This window comes from Aythya ferina (genome assembly GCF_964211825.1).
Source record: "Aythya ferina genome assembly, chromosome: 20".
Lineage (NCBI taxonomy): Eukaryota > Metazoa > Chordata > Aves > Anseriformes > Anatidae > Aythya > Aythya ferina.
In genome coordinates this window covers 399,698-421,733 of record NC_140318.1, presented here as the reverse complement: position 1 = coordinate 421,733, position 22,036 = coordinate 399,698, and the positions used below count along the sequence as shown (strand labels likewise).

Sequence of the window (22,036 nt, the reverse complement as noted above, 5' to 3'; positions counted from 1 at the left end):
ATAGAAGCATCTCTTGAAATAAAGGTCCTACAGCAGAATAGTTTAAAATTTTCTTTCGATTTTAAACAGCAAACAGGCTATCCAGGATCCCTGAGGTCTTAAATGTCCCTTGGCCTTCTTTTGACCCTGTATACACCTTACATTCTTCCTTTAATGATTGACACTCAGTGGGTATGTGCCTTCAGGCATATTGAAGTTGTAGCTGCTGCTTCATCAAAGCAACTGTTTACAGCTGGTTTGAGTTGGATGCCAATAAACAGTATTCTTTTTGTCTCAAAATAAAAAGCAGCTTAAGTCTCTAATGATAAGGATTTTTTTCTTTGTGGAAGGAAAAATCAGATAGGTAGGGACAGCCAGACACTCAGCTTCACAAGTCACTTTATACTTACAGCTAAACTGCTTTTATCTCGTCAAGTGAGTGGGCTATAGATTCTTATCATTGTGGCAGAAGTGATGAGGGTAACATCTTTAGTTGGAAATCATTGGCAACATGTGGAGAAAGCTTAAGATGTTGTCACACTTTAACTTGGTCCTGATCTGTTCAAAGGCAGTTCATACTTTCTAACTGTGCCAGCAGGTAGTGAGAGAGAGTTAAAGACCATCAGAGTAAAATAGATCATGCTTTTCTTTGGAGAGTTTATGACTTTCATAAAGTAGGTACAAAGAAACTGCAGCAGTAACTGTTATTTTCTAAATGAAGAGCTTATGTTCACCCAACCATATTTCATTAACTTGTACACCCAAGCTTCTACAATTCCTGCCTGGTTGGTGCAATGCTAGAAGCAATCTTAAATATTTTAATGCCTATTGTCAGTGAAATGAGAACAAGAGAAATGTGTAAATTAGCTGTGCCCCTTATGTGTGGCCACCTGACTTGTCCAACATAGCAGGTAGCAGGACATAGCCATGTACTGGATTGTTTTCTGTGGAATTTGCAAAATTTCCAATGCAAGCTGTTTTGTGACTTGTGTTTATGTGAGTTGATTCTTTGAAGGAACAGTAGAAAATAGATTACAGACCCCTCAGTGAAGCCAGACATTTTTAAAGTCTTCTTCCTTGTGAATGAAGATCCAGTCCTAGTACAGTTGGTACCAAAGTCGTGGGTTTTTTGTGTTTTTGTTTTTGTTTTTGTTTTTTCTAGTTCTTGAAGCAAAAACTGATACAGCTTCTCATCCTATATTTATCTTTAGCAGATGATCTTAACCTCAGAATTATGGGTAAGCAAATTTCTTTCTATTACAGCAAATATTAGGTTTAAGAAAATAAATAATAATTCATAAACTTTGAAGAAAGGACAGTACAGCCAGAGCAGGATTTTTTCAGCCAATTATTCAACAGCACACCTAATTTAGGGGGAACATTTATGCAACTTTCAGAAATACCATGGGACATTTCAGTGCTTTTATAAAACAATTTCAATCAATACAAATGTTCTTACTAAAAGGAAGGAATGTCATATTGATATAATGAGGTGGTGATTTTGTACACCTCCTCCGTAACAGGCATCTCTATTTTTTTCCTCTTTGGATGTATATATGCATGTGTGTACTATACACGCATACACAAAACCAAAAAATAAGCAGTATTGTCCAGCTTTGTCCTACTTAGAAGTTTTCATTTAATTAAAAAAAAAAAAAAAGTTAATAAAATGTTTAGACAAACCTTTCAGTCTTGTGAGATTAAGAGCATAATCGTCTTTGCATGCCTAATAATGTTGTTAGTATCTTATGGGATTTCATTTTCACACATATAGAATGGTCCTGTGTGAGATGTTTAACTGCTGGAGTAACGTAAAACCTGTGTTAAAGTTCCAGGCAAAAGAAGGATCTGGGCATGCTACAGGGCCTTACATGTTGATGGTGATCTTCATGTATGTGTTTGGACAGTCTAGTATACCAAATACAAATACAGATGCTGTTAGCTAAGTGTTTAGGATTTAGTATTTAGGGCTATTGACCATATTTGGCCTTACAGAAGCTTGTAGATTTTGGTAGCTCACTGTTAATCAAGAATTCAGTTTAGAGAGTAAGTAAAGTAATCATTCATACTAGAATAATTAGACAAGTATGTTCATTTACATAAAAAAAAAAAAAAAAAAAAAAAAAAAAAAAAAAAAAGAATCAGCTATTTGGAGCCTTCAAAATAGCCTGTATTGAAAGAGCTGTGTATTTTGTATCATAGTATTAGTAACGTGTAACTGACATGATGTTAATAAGAGTGACTCCATATTACAAGAATAAGTTATCCTTCCTAGGCATTTCTGGACACACCCTTAGTCACCTTAGGGTTTCTATGTGTTTGTTATTGTTTTTCATACCAGTGTTCCTTCTCCTTTCTCAACAGTTTTTTTGACCTCCTGGAAAATGCCAGTGGGCACTTAGTTTTGCTGATTTGTATTATCAGATGATTGAATTTTGTAGGGGAAGGACAGTAAAGATTGCTGGAAAAAAAAAAGTTTTCATCCATTAAAGGTCAAGCTAATAGAGCATGATTTACAGCAGAATATAGTGGGGACTTTTGTAAGACAAACAGCAACTTTTCATGTTCAGATGGGGATTCTTGGGTTAAATTGCTATCTTTGAGTTCTGAACTTGGAAAGGTATTAAAGTGGAATTAAACCTTTACACAATCCGGCTCTTGTGTCATTCAGGATTTTTTTTAGTTCTGTTTAATTGTACATCACAGCAGGGTTCTGAGTGACTGGTGCTCTAAAGAAATGAGGGGTAGGGTTAAGTCTGCAGCCCACTGCTCTCTGCTAATCCTTCTTGTTCCTTGAAGAAGGATTTACTTTTGCTGCCAGCTTGTGAAAGACTTTCCTCGTCCAGAAGAGATTGTTGTGGCTTTCCTGGGGAGGTGTGGTTGCTATAGCAGGGAGTCACGCCTGGGTATTTTCTCAGACCCTACTGAGAATGGGCCAAAAAAGAGCCGAAGAAGAGTAAAACTGGGGATTAAAAAGTAGAACAATGGGAGACAGGAAAATAGGAGTGGGAACAAATGGGAATTACAGCACCAAAAATAATGCAAAGTGACAAAAAGAGGAAATAGAAAAATAATAGCTGACAGTCTGACTGAAAAGAGAAACACTACAAAAGAACAATTTATTTTCAAGAGGCAAAGAAAATAAAAGGGCATTTGGGAAATAAGACACAGGCCAGTGTGTTAATTTTTTTAAAATTATTATTATTAATTTATTATTATTCTTACTGTGTTGCAAACATATATGCATCAAGTATTAAACAAAACTATTCCCTTTATTCCCTTTCTATATCCATCTTTTTACTACAATCTATTTATCCAAAACAAAATATTCCTGGATTTTTAACTGTGTTTACTTATCTGCTGTTAAATGATATTTCTAATACTGTCTATCCCTACAGACTAAGTGTAGGATAATTCTGGTCTTTCCATATAAAATATAGATGTTTAGATAATAGCAGAAGAGAGCCAGCTCTCCACTCAAATTCTGTTCTTCAACGATTCCCAAAGGAATAATTGCTTTCAGGGAAATGCCAGTGGGCACTTCTTTTTGCTGCTGTTTACTGGAGACAAATTCTTCAGTTTCTGCCATGGCAATGCCCCTGATATAAATACCTGGTCCTGCTGCTGCAGGGGCTTCGGCCTCTGCCATCATTCCACCACAGTTACATCCTTAAATTGCATTTGCCAGCTCATGGATATGACATGAAGAGCTTATCTTTAGGATTTTCAGATGCTGCATTTTGGTCCTAAACCCCTTTGCACTACAAATAAAAGACAGACTAATTATGCAGACATCTGAACTTTTTCATCTCAGTAAAGGAAACAGAAATTTTCATTCAGACTAAGGTTTGTCACATTGCAAATAAAATTTAAAAAGAAGCCAGTCCCACATCTAACAGCAAATCTCTCTGAATGCCTTTCCTGCACCCTACTGCTTTATATATAAGAGAGGCTGGGAGATGTAACAGATGAAACATTTTGTTTATGAAGTGTCTATGTTTTGTTTTATTTCACATGTTTTTGCAATATAGATAACAGATTACACCACAGAGCTCTCATTGCCTTGTGCAATAAAGATACTATAAAGCCTTTCTGGGTATTAATAATAGATAGTGTTGATGAGTTTGGAGAAGCTGGCAATAGACCCCCCACTGTAAAGACATTAACACCACAGGACTAAGGTATCTTTCCCTTGCAAATCAGTTTCTAAATTGGCTGTGCTGATGGGTTTGGGCACAAGCTCTTGTACAGCATCAGTGCAGCAGGCACCGGAAGTTACTTTGTTTTGTTTTGTTTTGTTTTTTACTGGCAAATGATGTTTCTTCCTATTAATGCTCTTCGTTGAGAGGAAAGGCCCTATGTAAATTCTATCCCTAAGTTCTTGCCAGCCAAGAAATAACTTAGAAACTACATTTGAATTGCTTTGACATTACTATTTTTTTTCTTTAAAAGTGAAGGCCAAAACAGTGAATCACCAACAGTACAGTTTCCCTGCTTATAGGCCCTTCAGCGTCAATTTTCATATAAAATTATATTAGACAAATTTCACTTTGTTGTTGGCAATGTAAATTCAACGGAAACTGTAAATTTAGTATGCTACTTAGAGAAGAAGAAAGATAAGACTTCTCATCAGACTAGTGAATATTCAATGCACTGAAGAAAGTCCTCACAGATCTGTTTTATGAAATAAGGCCTCCACTGTACACAGTTGAGCCATTTCACGCACTTGAAAATCAAAGAAGTTGTAGAGGTAGGGAATAAAGATGGATTTAGTTTAATATGTGTAAATAACTGAATGTGAATCCAAAGAAAGAAAAAACGTAAAAAATGCTGGTTGTCAATAATGAACTTGCTCAGCAAAGATCCAGCATAAATAAAAACACCCCAGCACCTATTACGCTTTTGTAGCACTTTGATATAATTAATGTTAAACAAAAGCACAACAGAAGCCTGTTTACCCTGTTTTTAACTCAAAGACAAAATAACATTATTTCCCAAATGTTTGCGCTGCATAAAAGTATAATTCTAACAAAATCATCATATTTGTTAATGTATTAGGCTTCTAATTGCAGCCCTGACTTTACCAATTCAGTTGGAGCCCTTAACTTTTATAACAGTTTATATTCTCCAGAACAGATTAGGAGAAAATTGCAGCCATAATCTGTACAGTGCAATTGCCATGCTATAAAGAGGAATGGGAGAAGCTGGGAAGAGCAATTGGATTCCCAAAGGTGGAGCACAGTAGAGCAATATCAGTGACTTTGTAAATGAAAAATTGTTTTAATTCCCTTCTAACAGCAATAATTCGATTCTTCATAAATTTTTCCATCAAAGTGTTGTAAGGAAAAATGCTATAAAATAGAGCTGCATGGCAGTGATAGAAGGCATTGAACAAAGTGGTCAATTAGGGGATGAAAATTAAGCAAAGAGAAGAATCCATTCTGTCACATTCTGCTTGAAGCAAGAAACTCCTCTGCACTTTACATTTTATGTTTTACTTTATAGTTAAGGAAGATGCAACTTTTCCATTCATTCTGTCCCTACTTCAGCAAGTTGCCTTTGCATGGTGATGTTGAATTACAGGTATTCTTACATGTTTTACTGAATCCATTAGTTGCATCTTTTTAATTCATCTTGGAACTGTGAGTTCAATCCTGGAGCCATCAGCAGGAAGAGCCCGAGGGGCCATGGAGTGCACCCTCCCTCTGCCAAGGGCTGCAGCTGCAGAGGGGGCCAGGCCTAGGCTCAGCACCTTGCGTGCAGGCAGCAAGCAGTGGCCATGCAAGGGGCAGCTGTAGGGAGAGGAAACTCACCTGGGTGGGAGAGTCTTCAGCAGCTGTGCCTTTTGCAAGAGCAGAGGCTGGTGGTGTTGCTGGTCCAGCCCACAGTGCTGCAGGGCACAGAGGTTCTTGCAATGCTGTCATCCGAGTGCCCAAAGCCTTGGCAGGTCCTGAAAATGGACCAAATTCTGTTCCTGTTCACACAAATGGGACCACTTCCTTTTATTCCAGTAGGAAAGAAATCTCAAGCAGAGGGTAGTATTTTAGTTGCGTGTCTTATGCAAGTCATTGTGTGGGTCAGACCAGCTGATGAAGCTGCCAGCTGATGAAAGTTCAAGGGACCAGTGTTCAGTGTGCAGAGCACCACAGGACTGTAGCTCTCTGGTAACACATGGGCTCAAGCTCCTGCCAGCCTCAAAGCACATGCATGCATAGCATGGGACTGCGTTGTCTCCATCATTATTTTATCTGCTAGGTTACTTTTGGGTGGCAGTACAGCACTTCATGTAAAAATACAGGTCAAATGTTCATGGGAAAAAAGGTACCTCGGTGCCACATTTTAATCAAAGTATTCACTTGCACATTGTGAAGCATAGCTTTAAATGCAAGTGTTCATCAGTAGGTGGTATTCTTAATACAGCACCTGTGGATAGAGGCTTAATAAATATTTTCTTCAGTCTTCCATCTAGAAAAAGGTGGTTTTTTTTGTGCGTATGTTTTAGGTTCTCTCTCTATATTACCTTTTTTCTAGAGACATTTAAATTTTCCATGTTTGTACATTTTATTCATTATATTAATACTCAGTGAAGTGGAATTAGTTTTCTTTTACTGAAGATTAATCTATGAAGTAGACTTTAATAAACTATGTAATTATTTTTTCTGCTATGATTTTAATCATATTTAAAATGAATTTTTATTTTTATTTTTTTCCCAAAGCATAAAATTATAATATTTCTGTTCTACTTTGGTGCACTCGAGATGTTTTTAATGTTCAGAATTTAGTGTAGCCAAGCAAGTTTTTCTTTTTTTATGTGCACCCATGAGTTGTAAGATGCTACAGAAATGTTCAAGTCCTATTCTTGAAAAAAAACATGCATAGTATTTCCCCTTTCCATGTCATCTAAAGAACAAAGAAGTATCAAAATGTTTTTTGAAGAACAAGTAATGGATGTCATTCATTAGTAATTTAATTTCTTCCCTTAATTAAACTTAGTTTTGTGAAAAGCATAATACATTTTACTTCATTTCTAACATACTTTTTTTACTATTGACTACTTCTGAGTGCCAAGTGAACTCCCAGTTGTATATATAGGCATGATAGGGATGTCATATAACAGCTATTATCAGAAAGAAAAGCATCAGAGTTTAAGACCATATCTACAATATTTACAAAAGCTTATTACCATCATCTTTGCATATTTATTAAGTAAAGAAAAGGCAGGTATCTGCTGTGGTTTCTTGCAACACATAATACCAGAATAATGCAAAGGAAAATGATTTAACATTTCAGTTAGATGGCAGCATCTGTCCTCTCACATATATCAAATTTGACTTAATAACTTCCTGTTTACTGCTTCATGGCAGAAGTCCAGTAAATAAACAACCTGACTGAATTAGTCTATTTTTATACCTCTGTTCTATATAACAAACCTCTTGAACCACACTTAATATGAACAGCAAATTTCATATTGTACATTGATATCACTCAGCACAGATTAAATTAGTTATAATAAAACAATTAAAATGTATTTGCCAACAAACAGGAGGAAATGAAGGACCTGTGTGAGCAATAGAAAGGTAAAGGGTGGGATATTTGGATGTTATAAGAGTAAACAGCAGAACAGTGGTTTTCAGGAGCATAGCAGGGTCAAACTTACAGCAAGATAGCTACGCAAGAGATAATAAATCAGTAGTACATACTAAACACCAGATGGTTGTGCCCATGCAGGAAGGCACAACGGATCATGTAACTGTGGTTGTTCCTAAGGATTACTGATTCATCCTGACTTCACAGGGATATTCTACCAAATAAAATCTTTATGGCCTCTTCCGCTTGTGAACATTTTCATCTACTGTTTAAAGACAGGACCACATGTCTTACTGCTTTCATTGCCCCTAAAATATATGCAAAATTAATTTGGTACGTTCACCCAGTTTAAAATAGTGAATATTTTTTGATATCTAGTACTGTGAATTTGCTTCACAGTGATTGTTTCAAATACTTGAATGGACAAACAGGCCATTGTTCCAGGCTTTAGCTCAGCTGAATCCCCTAAGTATTTCAGGCATAGAGACAAACACACTTAAAAACTCCTAAACTTATTGAGTTGTCTTTCAAAATTGTCCAGGCAACAGAATTTATTTATAAAACTCTTGCAATCATTGATTCAAAACAAGGTTTTCTTGTTCTGCTTTTCTCTTTTGTCCTCTTTGAACAATTTTCTTTGGAATGTTTTCGTTGTGCTTAGGAGTCAGAGATTTCCTGGGGCTTCTAATAAAGGCATTTGATTTCCACTCTCCACATACTTTAACAAGTCCAAGGATTTTGAGGTTTGACGTTAACTTAAGAGAGCTGGAGATAATCAGCCAGGGGGGGTAAAAAGCCAGAGTTATGCAAATTATTTGTAAAAAAAGTATAGAAAGTAAAAGAAAAATTTCTTTAAATATGGTTAAGTAAGACAGTCTTTGTCTCAGCGCATAATATCTGCATGCTCCCCATCAAATGTATTGCTTTGATTAAAAGCTGCAAAGGGTGATCTGTAAAGTATTCCTGCTATCCTACACTTCTCAACAGGTTTATTACCATTCGTTTATAAAATGAACAGTCTAATGAGCAGTGTTTTAGGTCACAGATATCAAAGACTGGTCATTTGTCAAGATTAGTTTCCTGTTGTGAGACTGCCTTGTGCAAAAAAAAAAAAAAAAAAAAAAAAAAAAAAGGTGCATAACCCTGGATTACTTTCTGGAAGCTGAAAAAATACCAATAAACACTTTATAAGGTAAATTAAATGAAAATTTTATAATCACAGAATTAAATCCACTACAGTTCAATATCTGTGACTGCATGTTATAATGCAGACAGTATCTGAGTACAGATTATGATATTTTATTATGTTGACAAAGGACAATTTAGAGATATGAAGTTCATGTAGTATTGTCAGACAAATATAACTGTTAATTTGAATGATTTAATACTACATTGACAACTATGTAATTCTTTATAACTAAAAGACTGCATTTGGAAACATTACTGTGGAAGCACCACCTTTCTAGCAATAGTCAATTGCCAATAAGTAACATGAACTATATTCTATTTGTGTTGGCCATCTTTTACTTTGAGGAAAAAAAGAGAAAAAAGCACTTCATAAAGCAATATAACATAGAAGACACTACTCAGGTAAACAACACACACCATAGCACAAGGATAAGAAGAAAGAATGTTTCTATGTTCCACTTAGAAGAAAGGTGAAGGGGCAGTGTATGCCTTCCTACTTAAAATTATTTCTAAACATATTATGTTTATGTTTTGAATTTAATTGGATGGTGGCAGATTTTGCAGTTTGCTTGGGAGAAAACTGAAGGCTGTTGCTGTCTTAACTATTGCAATACACCATTTATTGCAATATTCGTCCAACCCCAGCTTCAGAGGCCCTGAACCACTCACATGCTGTCCCCTCTGCAAAAGAGCTGTAGCAGGCCTTCTGTGCCCTGGCTCCTGCAGCATTTCCAAGGGAAGCTGCCCTTTCTCCTGCACTCAGGTGGCAAAGCAGGAAGGTTTCTGTCTGCTAGCTGCTTTCTACCTGGGCTCACCTTGTGCTGGGGTGCAGTCCCATGGCTGCCACCCACACAGGGCTGCCTGCTGGTCCAGCAGATTTGCAGTATGGATGGTTTGGCCCAGAAGGACTTACTGCGTGATCTCTTGGAACCAGCATCTCTGCTAGTTTATTCTTTCAAAGAGAAAAAAGTCCTTATGCTTTCAGTATCTGTCAGAGTCTGGCTTCTGTGGTCTGCCTACAAAGGAGCTTGGTGGAGCAGACATCCTACATTAACTCTTTCTGTGGAAAGCCTCCGTATGAAGTACACTGATCACTCAGCATTATTTTTATTAATAGCATGACCACAGTGCTGGAGTTTTATCATCATTATCACAGCAGTATCACAAAGAGTTTTAGACAGATTACAGTGCAGGATCACGGTCACTTTCTGAAGTTTCTTTCTAAGATTTCTCATACCAAGAGCACTGATTTGAAATGCAAATGAAGTCAGGAACCTGGAAACTGTAGAAACAGAAATGGCAGAAGCGTTTCTCAGTCAGGCTGTTACATCTGCAGCCCATCAGAGCTGTTACCACATGTAGGGTCTGTCCCATCCCTCCTGATAGCCATCCATTGAATTTTACTGAAGCGTACACAGGTTAACTGTCACCCTAGTATAAATGAACTGATGCCAGTTAGGGGAGCCGGATGCCTTCACACCAGATTTGCTAATCTTCAGATTCTTTAAGTGTGCTCCATCATCACAACAGTCTTCAAACAAAAGATACAAGCTTAATTAAACTGAGTCAAATAGGTTTAAGCAGTTAAATAGAAACAACTTTTTTTAAGTGCTTAAAATCTGTTTGCTCTTTTTTTCCCATTGTATTTTAATCCTTTCAGATATGTTATTATGCATAAATAGAAATACTTCCTGCATAGGAATTTGCTAGCTAAGACATTGTAATATTTTTGTGATGCTTACTAGTTAGAACATAAAATCATATTTTCCTCTTATAAAGTTTGTATGTAAGAGCAAAAAAACCCAAACATATAGGCAAATCCAATAGACTGCAGGAAATCAAATGGCCTATATACCAGCAGTGGCTGTGGGTCCTGCACGGCATCAATTTTCCTTTAATGGATTTAATTCATTATGTACCCAAAAAGGAGTTGCTAAGTGTTCCTTGTATGACTTGTGCAATGCATATCTGTCATGTTGTAGCTGTGATTGTGCAAAGATATACACCAAACCAGCAAGGTTAATAGAGTAGATCTCTTTAATCAGATCAAAAGATACAAATGTAAAAAATACACAATGTCTTGGGCATTCCACCTTTCTTTGAATGCAGTATGCAAATGTATTTACATTTTCTTTTCCCTCTTGCCCATTTTGTGACGCTACGCTTTTCTGAAAAGCTAGTGGTTGCCATTTTGCTGTATTTTCTCAGTGCAAACAAAATGGAAGCTTTGGAGAACTCAGTAGCTACCACAGACGGTGCCTTCTAAAATTGATGATATTTGCCTTTTATTAAAAAAAAAAAAAAAAAAAAAAGTGATAATTTTGAGGATGAAAAAGAAAGCAGCATACCTCATCCTAAAAGGTAGAATCTCCTTTTTCCTGTGAATGCATTGGTGCAGTTGTGTTAATTTTATTTTAAAAAATGTAAATATTAATGCACCTTGCACTTTGATGTATTGCCATAAGAGACACTGAATTTCAAATTACCAAAGCCACTATGTGATACAGGGACATAACTTAGCTATTCATCTTTATTTGAAGCAGCCCTCTTCCGAAAAGCTCACTTAGGGAGATTCCCAGTTGCTATTAGAAAAGCAAAATAAAATTAATCTAAATCATTCAAACTTTATCTTAGAAAATTAATGATGGATGAAAGAGGGGGTTAATAAAGGTTTAATAAGAACTAGTCTGGAATATAGCGTATATTCCAGAGCCTGTGATTATAGTGGTAATTTAGCAGATTGTATCGCTGCCTGTCTCTGCCAAAGGATGTTTCACACCATTTAAAATGCACAGTATTCTCTTTGGAGACAGGTTGGTCTGGAATAACTCAACATCCAAAGAAAAGCCATGTTATTTCACTCCTCTCTTTATCAATTGCATGTGTGTGATTGCATGTGTGTGTCATCTTCTGCTAAGCATTAGCAATAAGCTTCCATGCTTTTTTCTGTGTTCATCTGTTAACCTCCTCAGAGACAGACGATACCAGAAAGGGCAAGTCATGAAATCTATTCAGATTAGGTTAAAATGCTGATGTCAGAACTCCTGTGTAAATATATATATATATAAAACAAAACAAAACAACAACAAAACAAACAAACAATGGAGATCAGCTTTTTGTTTTGTTTTGTTTGCCTTCTTCCAAAAAGTAAATTAAAGTAAATTTGGTTTTGAAGAAAGTTATCCAAACTCTGAGAGCACCTTAATGTTTCTTATCTTGAAGAGGAACAAAACAGTGAGACAAATCTCTAATCCAAAGTGACTGACACTTGAATAAAATGCATGCTTACAGTGTTTCCAAGACTAAGGATGCAAGTTTCCCAGTGTACAAAAGTATTAGGCAAGCTGATCTGTAGTTAAGTTGAATAATTTGTTGTATTTAAATTCATGCAGTGTATGATCTGACATTCTCTTTGACTTTACTGCCTTTCTTACAGGCTGTTTGCTGCCAAGTGCAGTGGCTGCATGGAAAAGATTGCCCCAACAGAATTTGTGATGAGAGCCCTGGAGTGTGTTTACCACTTAAGCTGCTTCTGCTGCTGCGTTTGTGAACGACAGCTGAGGAAAGGGGATGAATTTGTTCTGAAGGAAGGGCAGTTGCTCTGCAAAAGTGACTACGAAAAAGAGAAAGACCTGTTGAGCTCTGTCAGCCCAGACGACTCAGACTCAGGTGAGCTTTCCCACTTCTGCCCCAGATGGAAAAAACACAAAGGTTTGTAGAGCATTTTTACAGAGAAGTATATGCATTTACACATCTACTTTCTCTATATGCAGATGCCACCCATGCAAATGACATCTCTTAGCAGGCACAGTTGTAAATCCCTAGTCTGTTCTCCTTAACTTAATTTGCTGCTCTCTTAGTAAAGGACAAAAGTTTATTTATTTTATTTGTTTATTTATTATATTTTGGAATACTCTGAAAAATCATGTTTTTTACTTTTCCCATTTTTGTAGCTTATTGTTGAAAGTATATGTGCAGAAGATTCCCTGAAATCAGAGCAAATTTTAGGTGGAGGAAAGTATGCCTACACTTTAAACGAGGTCTTGGATATTTGAAGTCAGTCTGATTCACATACTACAATCTCATAGAAAAACACAATCTTGACCAAAAATAAATAAATTCTCTCTTCAAATCACAGGCACTAACTTTAAGGGAAATGACAAGTACCACATACACATACTGAAAAGAATCTGAAAGAAAAAAAAAAAAAAAGGGAGAGAGAGGAGAGAGAGAAACGGGTTTGTTCCAGCAATAGCATGAGTGGTGCAGACGAAGCCACTGTGGCTCACACGGAGAGGATGTCTGCATATCAATTCCTGTTAAGGCAGGCAAGGAGACTCACACACACACACACAAAATAAAAAAAATGCAGTAACTTGGAGACCATCTCTGAATGATTTCAAGTACAATATTTGACTCTCCTTATCTCCACCCAGACTTCTTTCTGGTAGTATGTCTCTTCCATGCTTTCTGATCATTTGTGTTGTACATGTTATTTTGTGTTTGAGCTTTGTTCTTGTGTAAACATAGGAGGCAGTCTACATACTGACACAGGATAGCTGCTCTATGGTTTGTGTGCTACACATGGTACAGAAGTGAGGCATGCAGAGCTTGCCTGTTATGGATTGTCAAGGATGTCTCCTACAGGTCCTACACTGTTCCTGATGAGTGCAAACTAAAGGGGTTCAAACTGTCCAGGTTCCAGGGATGACAGGTTCAATACCTCACTAAAATGCACTGCTGCTAGTCTACAGTGTGAAGTAACCTCTCCCTTAATTGGGACCTAGGGTTTGAACAGTATGATTACAAGCCTGCACCACCTGGCCTGAGGACTGAGGCACCATACTGTGCAAAAAGAACTTTCACCTTTTCCTAAAGAAGGAAGTAGAGTCCTCACAACTGACAGCAGCTGATGGGTGTTTTCCCCAAGTTCTCTGCAGCGAGGGAGAAATAAATACTTCCTGTCCTCCACCCACTTCCTAGGGGAAGTTTTGAAAGGGTGAGAAAAGACACTTGCTGTCTATCTGGGGCTGAGAGCACAGTAGTTCACAGGATAAACACTTCATGTACTGGATGTGGGTTCTCCAGTCCAAAATCCAGTGTATCTGGCTGCTGTTACAGTGAGGACTGGGTGTGAAGCTCAAGCATTTCCAGGAGAGACAGGATTCCTCCTTCCTGTGCTGTGTATACTCACGAAGACTGGAAACTTTGCATTGCAGTGTGCTCTGGCTGAGTTCAAGACTAGAGACAGTGTGTATGTAGACTGCTGCCAGTCATCGTAATTGCTCATTTGTTTCCCAAGAAAATGTCTAAGAAAATCAACAATTACCATTCCATTAAGCGTACAAATAATACAAATGTTTCCCTGTAGTTTGGGAAAATACATTATTCCAAATTCACTAGGAATAGTAATTATATTTAGTCTCTAATCTGAGAGCCATATTCACCACATTGCTCAAATTTATATTTTTGTGTCATGAATGCTGTAAGACAAAGGTCACTGCTGATTCAGCAGGATGTGCAGGATCAGAGCCTTTCTAAATCTCATGTCACAAGGTTTGTACTTTGTGAATCTTCCTGAGGTGTGTGAGTTTCCTACTTGCCTTTTAGTGTGTTTTACCATCACCAGCTTCAGCAACCTGCTGAAGACTGTCTGTATCCAGACAAACCCCTTCGAGAAGACCAGTGAGCAAGGCTGTACCCAGTCCTGCAGTGATGAGTGTGGTAATCCTGCTGCTGCTCTGCTGTTCTTGTCAGCAAGTGTGAGTGTGCCACGCTGGGACTGTTGGTTGCTGTTTGCCAGCTGCCTCTGAGGACTACATCTGGCACAGATAGTCCTTTACTACTAGATTTTATGTTTTGTGATCAGATGGGCAGTAAGATGCCAAAGCAGTACAAAATAAATTTGGTTTCAACTTCATTTTCCCTTGGCACAAGGGTTAGTTTCTTACTCCTGGATATGCTTTTTCACCATTATTCTCTGTTAGCCAAGCCCAAACCTGAAAAACAAGTTAACAAATTAAATGGGATGTTTCATCTCCCATTGTCGAATACATTGAAAACATAGATCTCACAAAAGCCTGTGTGAGAGCAAATGATCTCACATACCCCTGGCTGAGTATGTGTCCTTCCCCAATCAAATATTTATCCATTGGACACAAAAGTAACCCTCCAATGAGCAATATTAATCCTCACAAACCTTTCCTTAGAAATGGCATGCTCAAAAGTTAATAATGTCATGGTTATTAAAATGACTGAACTTCTCTTTAATCATTAGGAAAAAGATGCTTATTAAAGTAAAAGGTGATTAGATTGCTAGGTACATAATAATCAGACCTTAAAATGAATTAAAGTCTAATTTGTTAATTCCCCAAACGCCATCTTTGAGTATATCAAAATTGCAGCATGTTTCTTAAGGCTGAAGTCCCTAGAATAGTGTAATAATGTTTTCTGGAAGAAAAAAAAACAAACAGTAGTCTGGTAAAATAAAATATACCACGTTGAAAAGTTTTTCACATTAGAATTCATACTTACTCTTCAAACTTTACCACTGAGATTGAAATTTCCCAGTACAATACGCTAACATGCATCATATCACCAGATCATAAGAATATTTAGAAACTAACTACAGAAAATACAAATAATCTATTTATTCTACACAAGCACATCTATATTTATTTGTATTTGCCAAGCAAGATAAATTTGTGCATGTACATGTAGACACATTGTAATACCCAGAGAAAGGATACTGATGTTTTCCATGGGATGCAGAAATGAGAGGGCAAAGAATATATTTAATATTACCTCCAGAGCTTCAAAATATTCAAAACAATAACTGGAATCTATGCTATATTTAATGAAACAGAGCTTAAGATATTTTGGGAGTATTTGCGTTTACACTGTTTTGCTTCCGTAGCACCTCTCTGAAACTAGTGCTCTAGGAGAAGATGCAGCTATTCTGTGAAAGGAAAGTGTTGGAAAGCTAGTTGGTGTGGTTGCAACAGTGTCAGCAGGTGAGCATAGATCAGACCAGGAAATGCTGGAAGGGCACCAAGTCTATCAGTGCCCAGTTCCTGAAGCACATTCTGAGTTTCCACCCCCTGATTAGTCCCATGCCCTTAATTTAAACTTAAGCTCATTCTTCTGCTTTTGTGAAATTTGATTTAGGCAGTGTACACACATTTAAGAGAATTTAAGTAAATTTAATTCTTCAAATAAGCATAGGATAATAGTTGAACCTGCTGACAAGTTTGCAGCTGAAGAGTAGTTCTCATACATGTTGTTATCTTGGTGGAACAAGCACGGTTCTATATTCTTTTTTTTTTTTTTTTTTTTCTCACCAGTTAAAAGTGATGATGAAGATGGAGATGTTAAACCCACCAAAGGACAAGTAACCCAAGGAAAAGGAAGTGACGATGGGAAAGACCCAAGGAGACCTAAACGACCAAGGACAATACTTACTACACAACAGAGACGAGCATTCAAAGCATCCTTTGAAGTGTCTTCCAAGCCCTGTAGGAAGGTAGGTGCATCATCAGGGGCCACCAGTAAGTTCTGACACCAGGCCGTGATGGTGACAGGGTTAGGCCACAGGTCCACACAGGCCCCTGCCCCTTCCTGGGCCAGCATCAGGTATCTGTGGTAAATGTAGAAAACCGGGCCAGCATATGGCAGTACTCACCCAAATTCCTTCTTATCCTTAAGCAGTTAGTAGCTTGGGATCAGCATAATGTTATTTCTGGGTACTCAGAATGTAACTGAGACCGATTCCTGTGGAGCAATGCTGTTTGCTTCTTGTAAAACATGTAGTAGTCATGGACAGCCAGAGCCTGGATAAACAAGGGTCTTTGTGTCCTTCTTTCCACCACAGAGGGAATCACTGTCCAGCAAGATGGGTGCAGAATCCTAGTCCCACTACTTGTCCTTCCAGTCCTGTTTTTTTATGAAAATTAATCATGGTGTTAATCTCAGTTACAGCAGCTAGGGAAAGGTATGATAAAGCTGATGAAAATCAAATCTTGGTGAAAAGCCACCTAGGTAACATTTCCTCCTAAATTTGATTGGGAAAAAATGGAGTCAGATCCCCAAAATTGTCATTGTTGGAAAAAGTAACTTTCTCTTGCAGATGTACAAAGTATGTCTCTCGGGACAGTGCAATGTGCCTTGTTGCCATTTTAAAGTATCAAGTTCTACTTAAAAAATATGAAAAGTGTTCATACTAAATTTCTGATTTTTATACAGAACTCATTTATGGGTAAGACAAAAATCATGAAATGAGTTAATATAATTTTACACAGCTCAGAGCATTTGTTTAATACTTGTTAAACTGGTAGTGATATGAAGGGCAGAACTTGCACAAACTGCAAAAATATGAGGGATTTTAAAAAATTAATTCTGTACCTGAAATTTTTATTGTAAATACAAACGTCTTTCTCTTAACATAACTTACTAGATGTATAATAATAATAATAATAATAATAATAATAATAATTTGAAAAAAAATTATGTCATTAAATTTTTCTTCTTTTAGGTCAGAGAAACACTAGCAGCTGAAACAGGACTCAGTGTGCGAGTTGTCCAGGTCTGGTTTCAAAACCAAAGAGCAAAGGTAGGTTGTTTGTCGTGTTTTGAAATGTAGAATACAAATTGTCCTGCAACAGAGATTCCTTTCTCCTCCCTGAGTTGTTGTACATATCACAAAGATCCTAGGGACTAAACTATACACATTTTTCATTCTCTGCTTTCTACATCCATAAGAGAAGGGCCACTTTCAAACACAAACATTAAGTTCTTGTCCTCAAAGCAATACAAGGTTGGGAGTAAATTTTGCATGCAAATATGAAGTAGAAACTGAAATGTTTAAGCTTAGAAAATAAACTGAAACCACAGTGATGTATGTATGAATATAAGTGGTCTGTATTTATTGACTTAATATTTGCAAAGAATTTTGAAAGGAAAAAAATATTTCATTCAGACCCATGAAATTGTTCTGTTCTTCCTCTTTTATTCAGATGAAAAAGCTAGCACGAAGGCATCAGCAGCAGCAGGAGCAACAAAACTCCCAGCGACTAGGGCAAGGTAGGGGATTTGAGATGGAGGTAAAGCAAGGGGAAAAGAATCTTCAAGATTTCTCAAAGTGCCATTCCCACATGGGTGCATAATGTCTTGGAACAGCCATACATGGCATTCACAGCTCTGTAGGTAATGTGTGCCATCATCTGTGGAAGCACACACAGCAGCTGTGTCCAAGTGCTTGCCATGGGTTATCCCAAAGTTCTTCCATGGGGCCAGACCCTGGAAGTGCTTACACAGAAGCTGTTACTACCTTCCTAAAATAAATATGCAGTACAGAGGAGCTTTCACTGGAGGAAATCTCCAGGAGGCCCACTCCAGGGAGATCCCACAGTTAGCTTTATTTTCTCATGAAAAAAGGGAACCATGAATGGCTGGGCATCTGCAAACTGCCTGCAAGGGCATCAACATTGCTGCTGCCCTGCTGTGCCCCAGATCATTCGGCAGGACTTGCACAGAGGTGCTAGGGCTTGTCCTGCTGCTTCATGGATGCTGCTAAGGAGCAGCATCTCAAGGCCTTGCAACCTCATATCCTCTTCTTTACACAGAACATCAAAACTGTCCTGGTGTTCAGGATCATGGTCTGTGAGCAGCACATGGGGCTGTTCTGCATGCTGTCAAGGAAGCACTTACTGATTGCTCAACATGATATCCACTCCAGCTTAGGGAATCATTGTACCATTGCTGCATTAGCAGTATTAGGCTGGCATCAACAGGCATTAGATGTTATAAGGGATATGCCAGACACAGGAGACTTTGGGAAGTTATGGTCAAGCACCCAGGAGCTCCATAATTATGTAGTCAGAGATTACAAGTCTTTCAATTTACTGTTGAGGGTTGTACTCTCAGACAAGATTGGGAATGCTCCTCTGAATAGCACCTAGCTGTATTCCTTCTGATCTCATGTTCAGTAATGCCACCAATACTACTGTCTGCAGCCTCTGTTGCTAAGCAGTGACTGTGCCCTCCTGTGTCTTCTGCAGAAGTAATGTCTAATCGAATGGAAGGGATGATGACATCTTACACACCACTTGCACCGCCACAACAGCAGATTGTAGCAATGGATCAAAGCAGTTATGGCACAGACCCATTTCAGCAGGGTCTTACCCCTCCACAAATGCCAGGCGACCACATGAATCCTTATGGTAAGGCACGCATCATTCTGCTGCATCAGAAATAGCAGGGTTCATATGCAGGTTCATACTCCAAAGGTTCAACAGAGTTACTTGCTTTTATAATTTTTTTTTATTTTTTTTTTTCTGGGATTTGTACCAGGGAGTTTGTACCAGACAGTTTTGTGTGTATGTTTTCATGTACACATAAGTGGGTAGAAGAGAGCTTATCCCAGGCTCTGGACACCCTTCAAAACTACTTCAGAGTATAGTTTTGATAAATGATAAAAACAAGCATCAGTACCTCTCCAGCTCCATTTTTTTTAAATCACTATCCAAGACATCTAAAAATAAACAGAGACAAATTGTATCTCCCTCACAAATTTTTCCCCTTCCTAGAGGCTCTGGGAAAGTAATGCTTTGAAAAGTTGTCTGCTAAGGATAAGTAATCTATTTATTCCAGAATAAATGACCACCCCTCTCAGATCCCTCAGATTGGACGCCTGGATTTGTTAAAGAGCAATTCTTGAGCTACTGAGAGGTATATCACCACAGGACATTTCTCCTGCATACATAGGATATTCTCTGTCCAAACTCAAGATGATGTTTTGGTTTGATAATTTCCTGCCCATACAACATCAAGTGAATAGGTACGCCAAATGCATCACAAGCATTAAATGCCTAATAATTGATCCTGGACAATTGCAATGTGGCATTTAAACAAAACTTAAGAGGTTTTCTTGGACTGTGATTATTGGCCTTGCTATTGCCCACAAGGGCCTGTTACATCAGACTCATTTGTATTGACCAGGAGTACTTCATTGCAGAGTTACATGTGCACATCACTTTCATGAGCATGAATTGCACAGACCAAGAAATCTGGCTTGGGTCTGTGTCATTACTTTTTTCCACTGAGGCAAGTCCACAGTACACACCAGGCAATTTGGTAAATACTGTAAGGAGCTGAAGATATTTGAAGTGCAAATGAGCATTAGACAGCTTGTGATTTTGTTGCTAACAATGTGCTTGGCAAATTCTAAGCAAAACTCATTTAGAAGCATGTTCTGTGTTTCAAAACCAATGCAGGATTTAAAAGAAAGCCATTTTAAATGAAGGCATAAGGAAAAAGAACCATTGTAACACTTTCCTAAAGCTCACATTACTTGAGCTAGAGCTCTTTCTGGTACCTTAAGATACAAAGTAAGCTGAAATTCTAGTTGCTAAGGGAAATAAATGGTGCTGTGTTCCAAACCAGCCCCCAGCGAGTGGAATTTTCTGACAAGAAAGCATGTTTACAACTGTAGCTCATTTGAGGCCAGGGAAGTTGGGCCTCCTCCTGGGTCCCGTCGTGTTTGTTGACCTGCCTTTTACCTTGTGTGTAAATGAAGACCATTACTGGTTATGGTCCTCAGGCTGCTTTTTCCTGTTGTTGGGCTCTCAGCGTCTGGTCCTCCTTTCCTCCATGGAGCCCCCACAAGTGCTGAATCCCAGCTCAAGGAACGCCAGGGACCTTCTCCCCTGTCACCGTTTGCTTACATTGTCAGCCAGGACTTGCTTTGGTACTGTTGACTGGGGCATAAACTAGATACTGGTAGTTTTATGCAGTTTTCTGCACTTCTAAGTGGTATTGCTGACAGTTGAACTTTGCAAGTTGATTGCTAGCCTTTCTCTTTATAGGTCAGATGCTTAGAGCCAACTTATGTTAACATGCCAAAACAAAACCAGGAGCATTCCATTTTGCTGCAGTGTGCAACATATGAGCATCCATGTGTACTATGTCCTTCTTTGACTGCACAGAATACCGCTTAACATATACATTTCATTTACAGGAAACGACTCAATTTTTCATGATATCGACAGTGATACCTCTTTAACTAGCTTGAGCGACTGTTTTCTTGCCTCTTCTGAAGTTAACTCCATGCAGGCTAGAGTAGGAAACCCCATTGACAGGCTGTACTCTATGCAGAGCTCATATTTCGCCTCATGAAAATAAAAGAAAACAAACAGCCGGCGTATATTTAGCCAGTGACTTTTTCCAGTGCAGACTCTACAGCCATATGTTGCCCAGCTCTTCCTTCACAGTGACTCCTGCCGCCTCTGGACTGCAAAGAGCATTTTTAGGAAGACTATATCTGTGTGCATATATGTATGTATGTATATATATATGAATACCTACCTAGTTACATACATACATATATAAACAAAACACATCCACTGGTCCCATACCCTTGATTCCCAACTTGCACCAGATCAAGAGAGAAGCGTGGAAGGACAGAAGACCCTGCTCTTCAGCAGCCTTTTTTTTTTTTTTTTTGGTTTGAGCTCATCGATATAAAGGAAATGGATTTTGCAGAAAGCTAGACCTTTTCCTCCTTTCTCTCTCCCTTTCTTTTGGATGTTTAATTATTTTTTTTTTTTTTTTAAGCCACTGATACTGACATCAGTCAACCACATGAAAAATAAATCAAAGAAACTGGAGATTCCTCCCTTTTCTTACTGCATGATTCATACTATGTTGTGGATAAATTGCCATTTGAACTGTGAGAAGTTAATGTAAATGTGACGTTCAACATTTGTTTCCTTTCTACATTTTTTTACATAATCTAGATCTGCTGATTAGTTTATAGCCCTTATACATATGATACTGAAGAAACTGGTTAACAGTTATATTTATGGAGAAAGCCAGTGATTTTGTAATAAGAAAGGTCTATGACTCTGGAGAGGAGATGCATGTTAGGGACAGAGGCATTTAGGTTAGTATTGATCTTTATTAATTAAAACTAAAGGTGCTTACAAGACAGAGTTTTATTTATTATTAATTTTTTTTTTTTGAGTGTGAGAATAAAACATTTACTTTTGTTTGTAAGTATTCCAGTGCCAAATTCCAAGTCTAGGCTATGATTGGCAAACATGTTGTTCATTCTGTTTATTTCTGTTTTGCATGAGGCATAAATGTGCTATTCGCCATTGTCCACCTGGAATAATTAAGCACTCCTTTAGTTAATTATCTTGCTTCAGCAAGAATCTATGATATACAGTTCTAGCCTGAACCATCAGAAGTCCTGAAATGTGCAACAGCTAGGAAGAAAAAAAAAATG

The 22,036-nt window shown here is 37.9% G+C and overlaps 1 protein-coding gene across 1 annotated transcript in view; it reads left to right on the top strand.

The window, feature by feature from the left end:
* The window catches only part of LMX1B (LIM homeobox transcription factor 1 beta), a 106,307-nt gene extending 85,159 nt beyond the window's left edge, over nt 1-21,148 (top strand). Inside the window, exons 3-8 of the mRNA XM_084494115.1 lie at nt 12,191-12,423; nt 16,098-16,276; nt 17,285-17,362; nt 17,766-17,832; nt 18,810-18,971; nt 20,768-21,148. Coding sequence (XP_084350241.1) covers nt 12,191-12,423; nt 16,098-16,276; nt 17,285-17,362; nt 17,766-17,832; nt 18,810-18,971; nt 20,768-20,925 — 877 coding nt within the window. The 3' untranslated portion in view covers nt 20,926-21,148. The remainder of the gene's footprint in view (nt 1-12,190; nt 12,424-16,097; nt 16,277-17,284; nt 17,363-17,765; nt 17,833-18,809; nt 18,972-20,767) is intronic.
* The last annotated feature ends 888 nt before the right edge of the window (nt 21,149-22,036 follow it).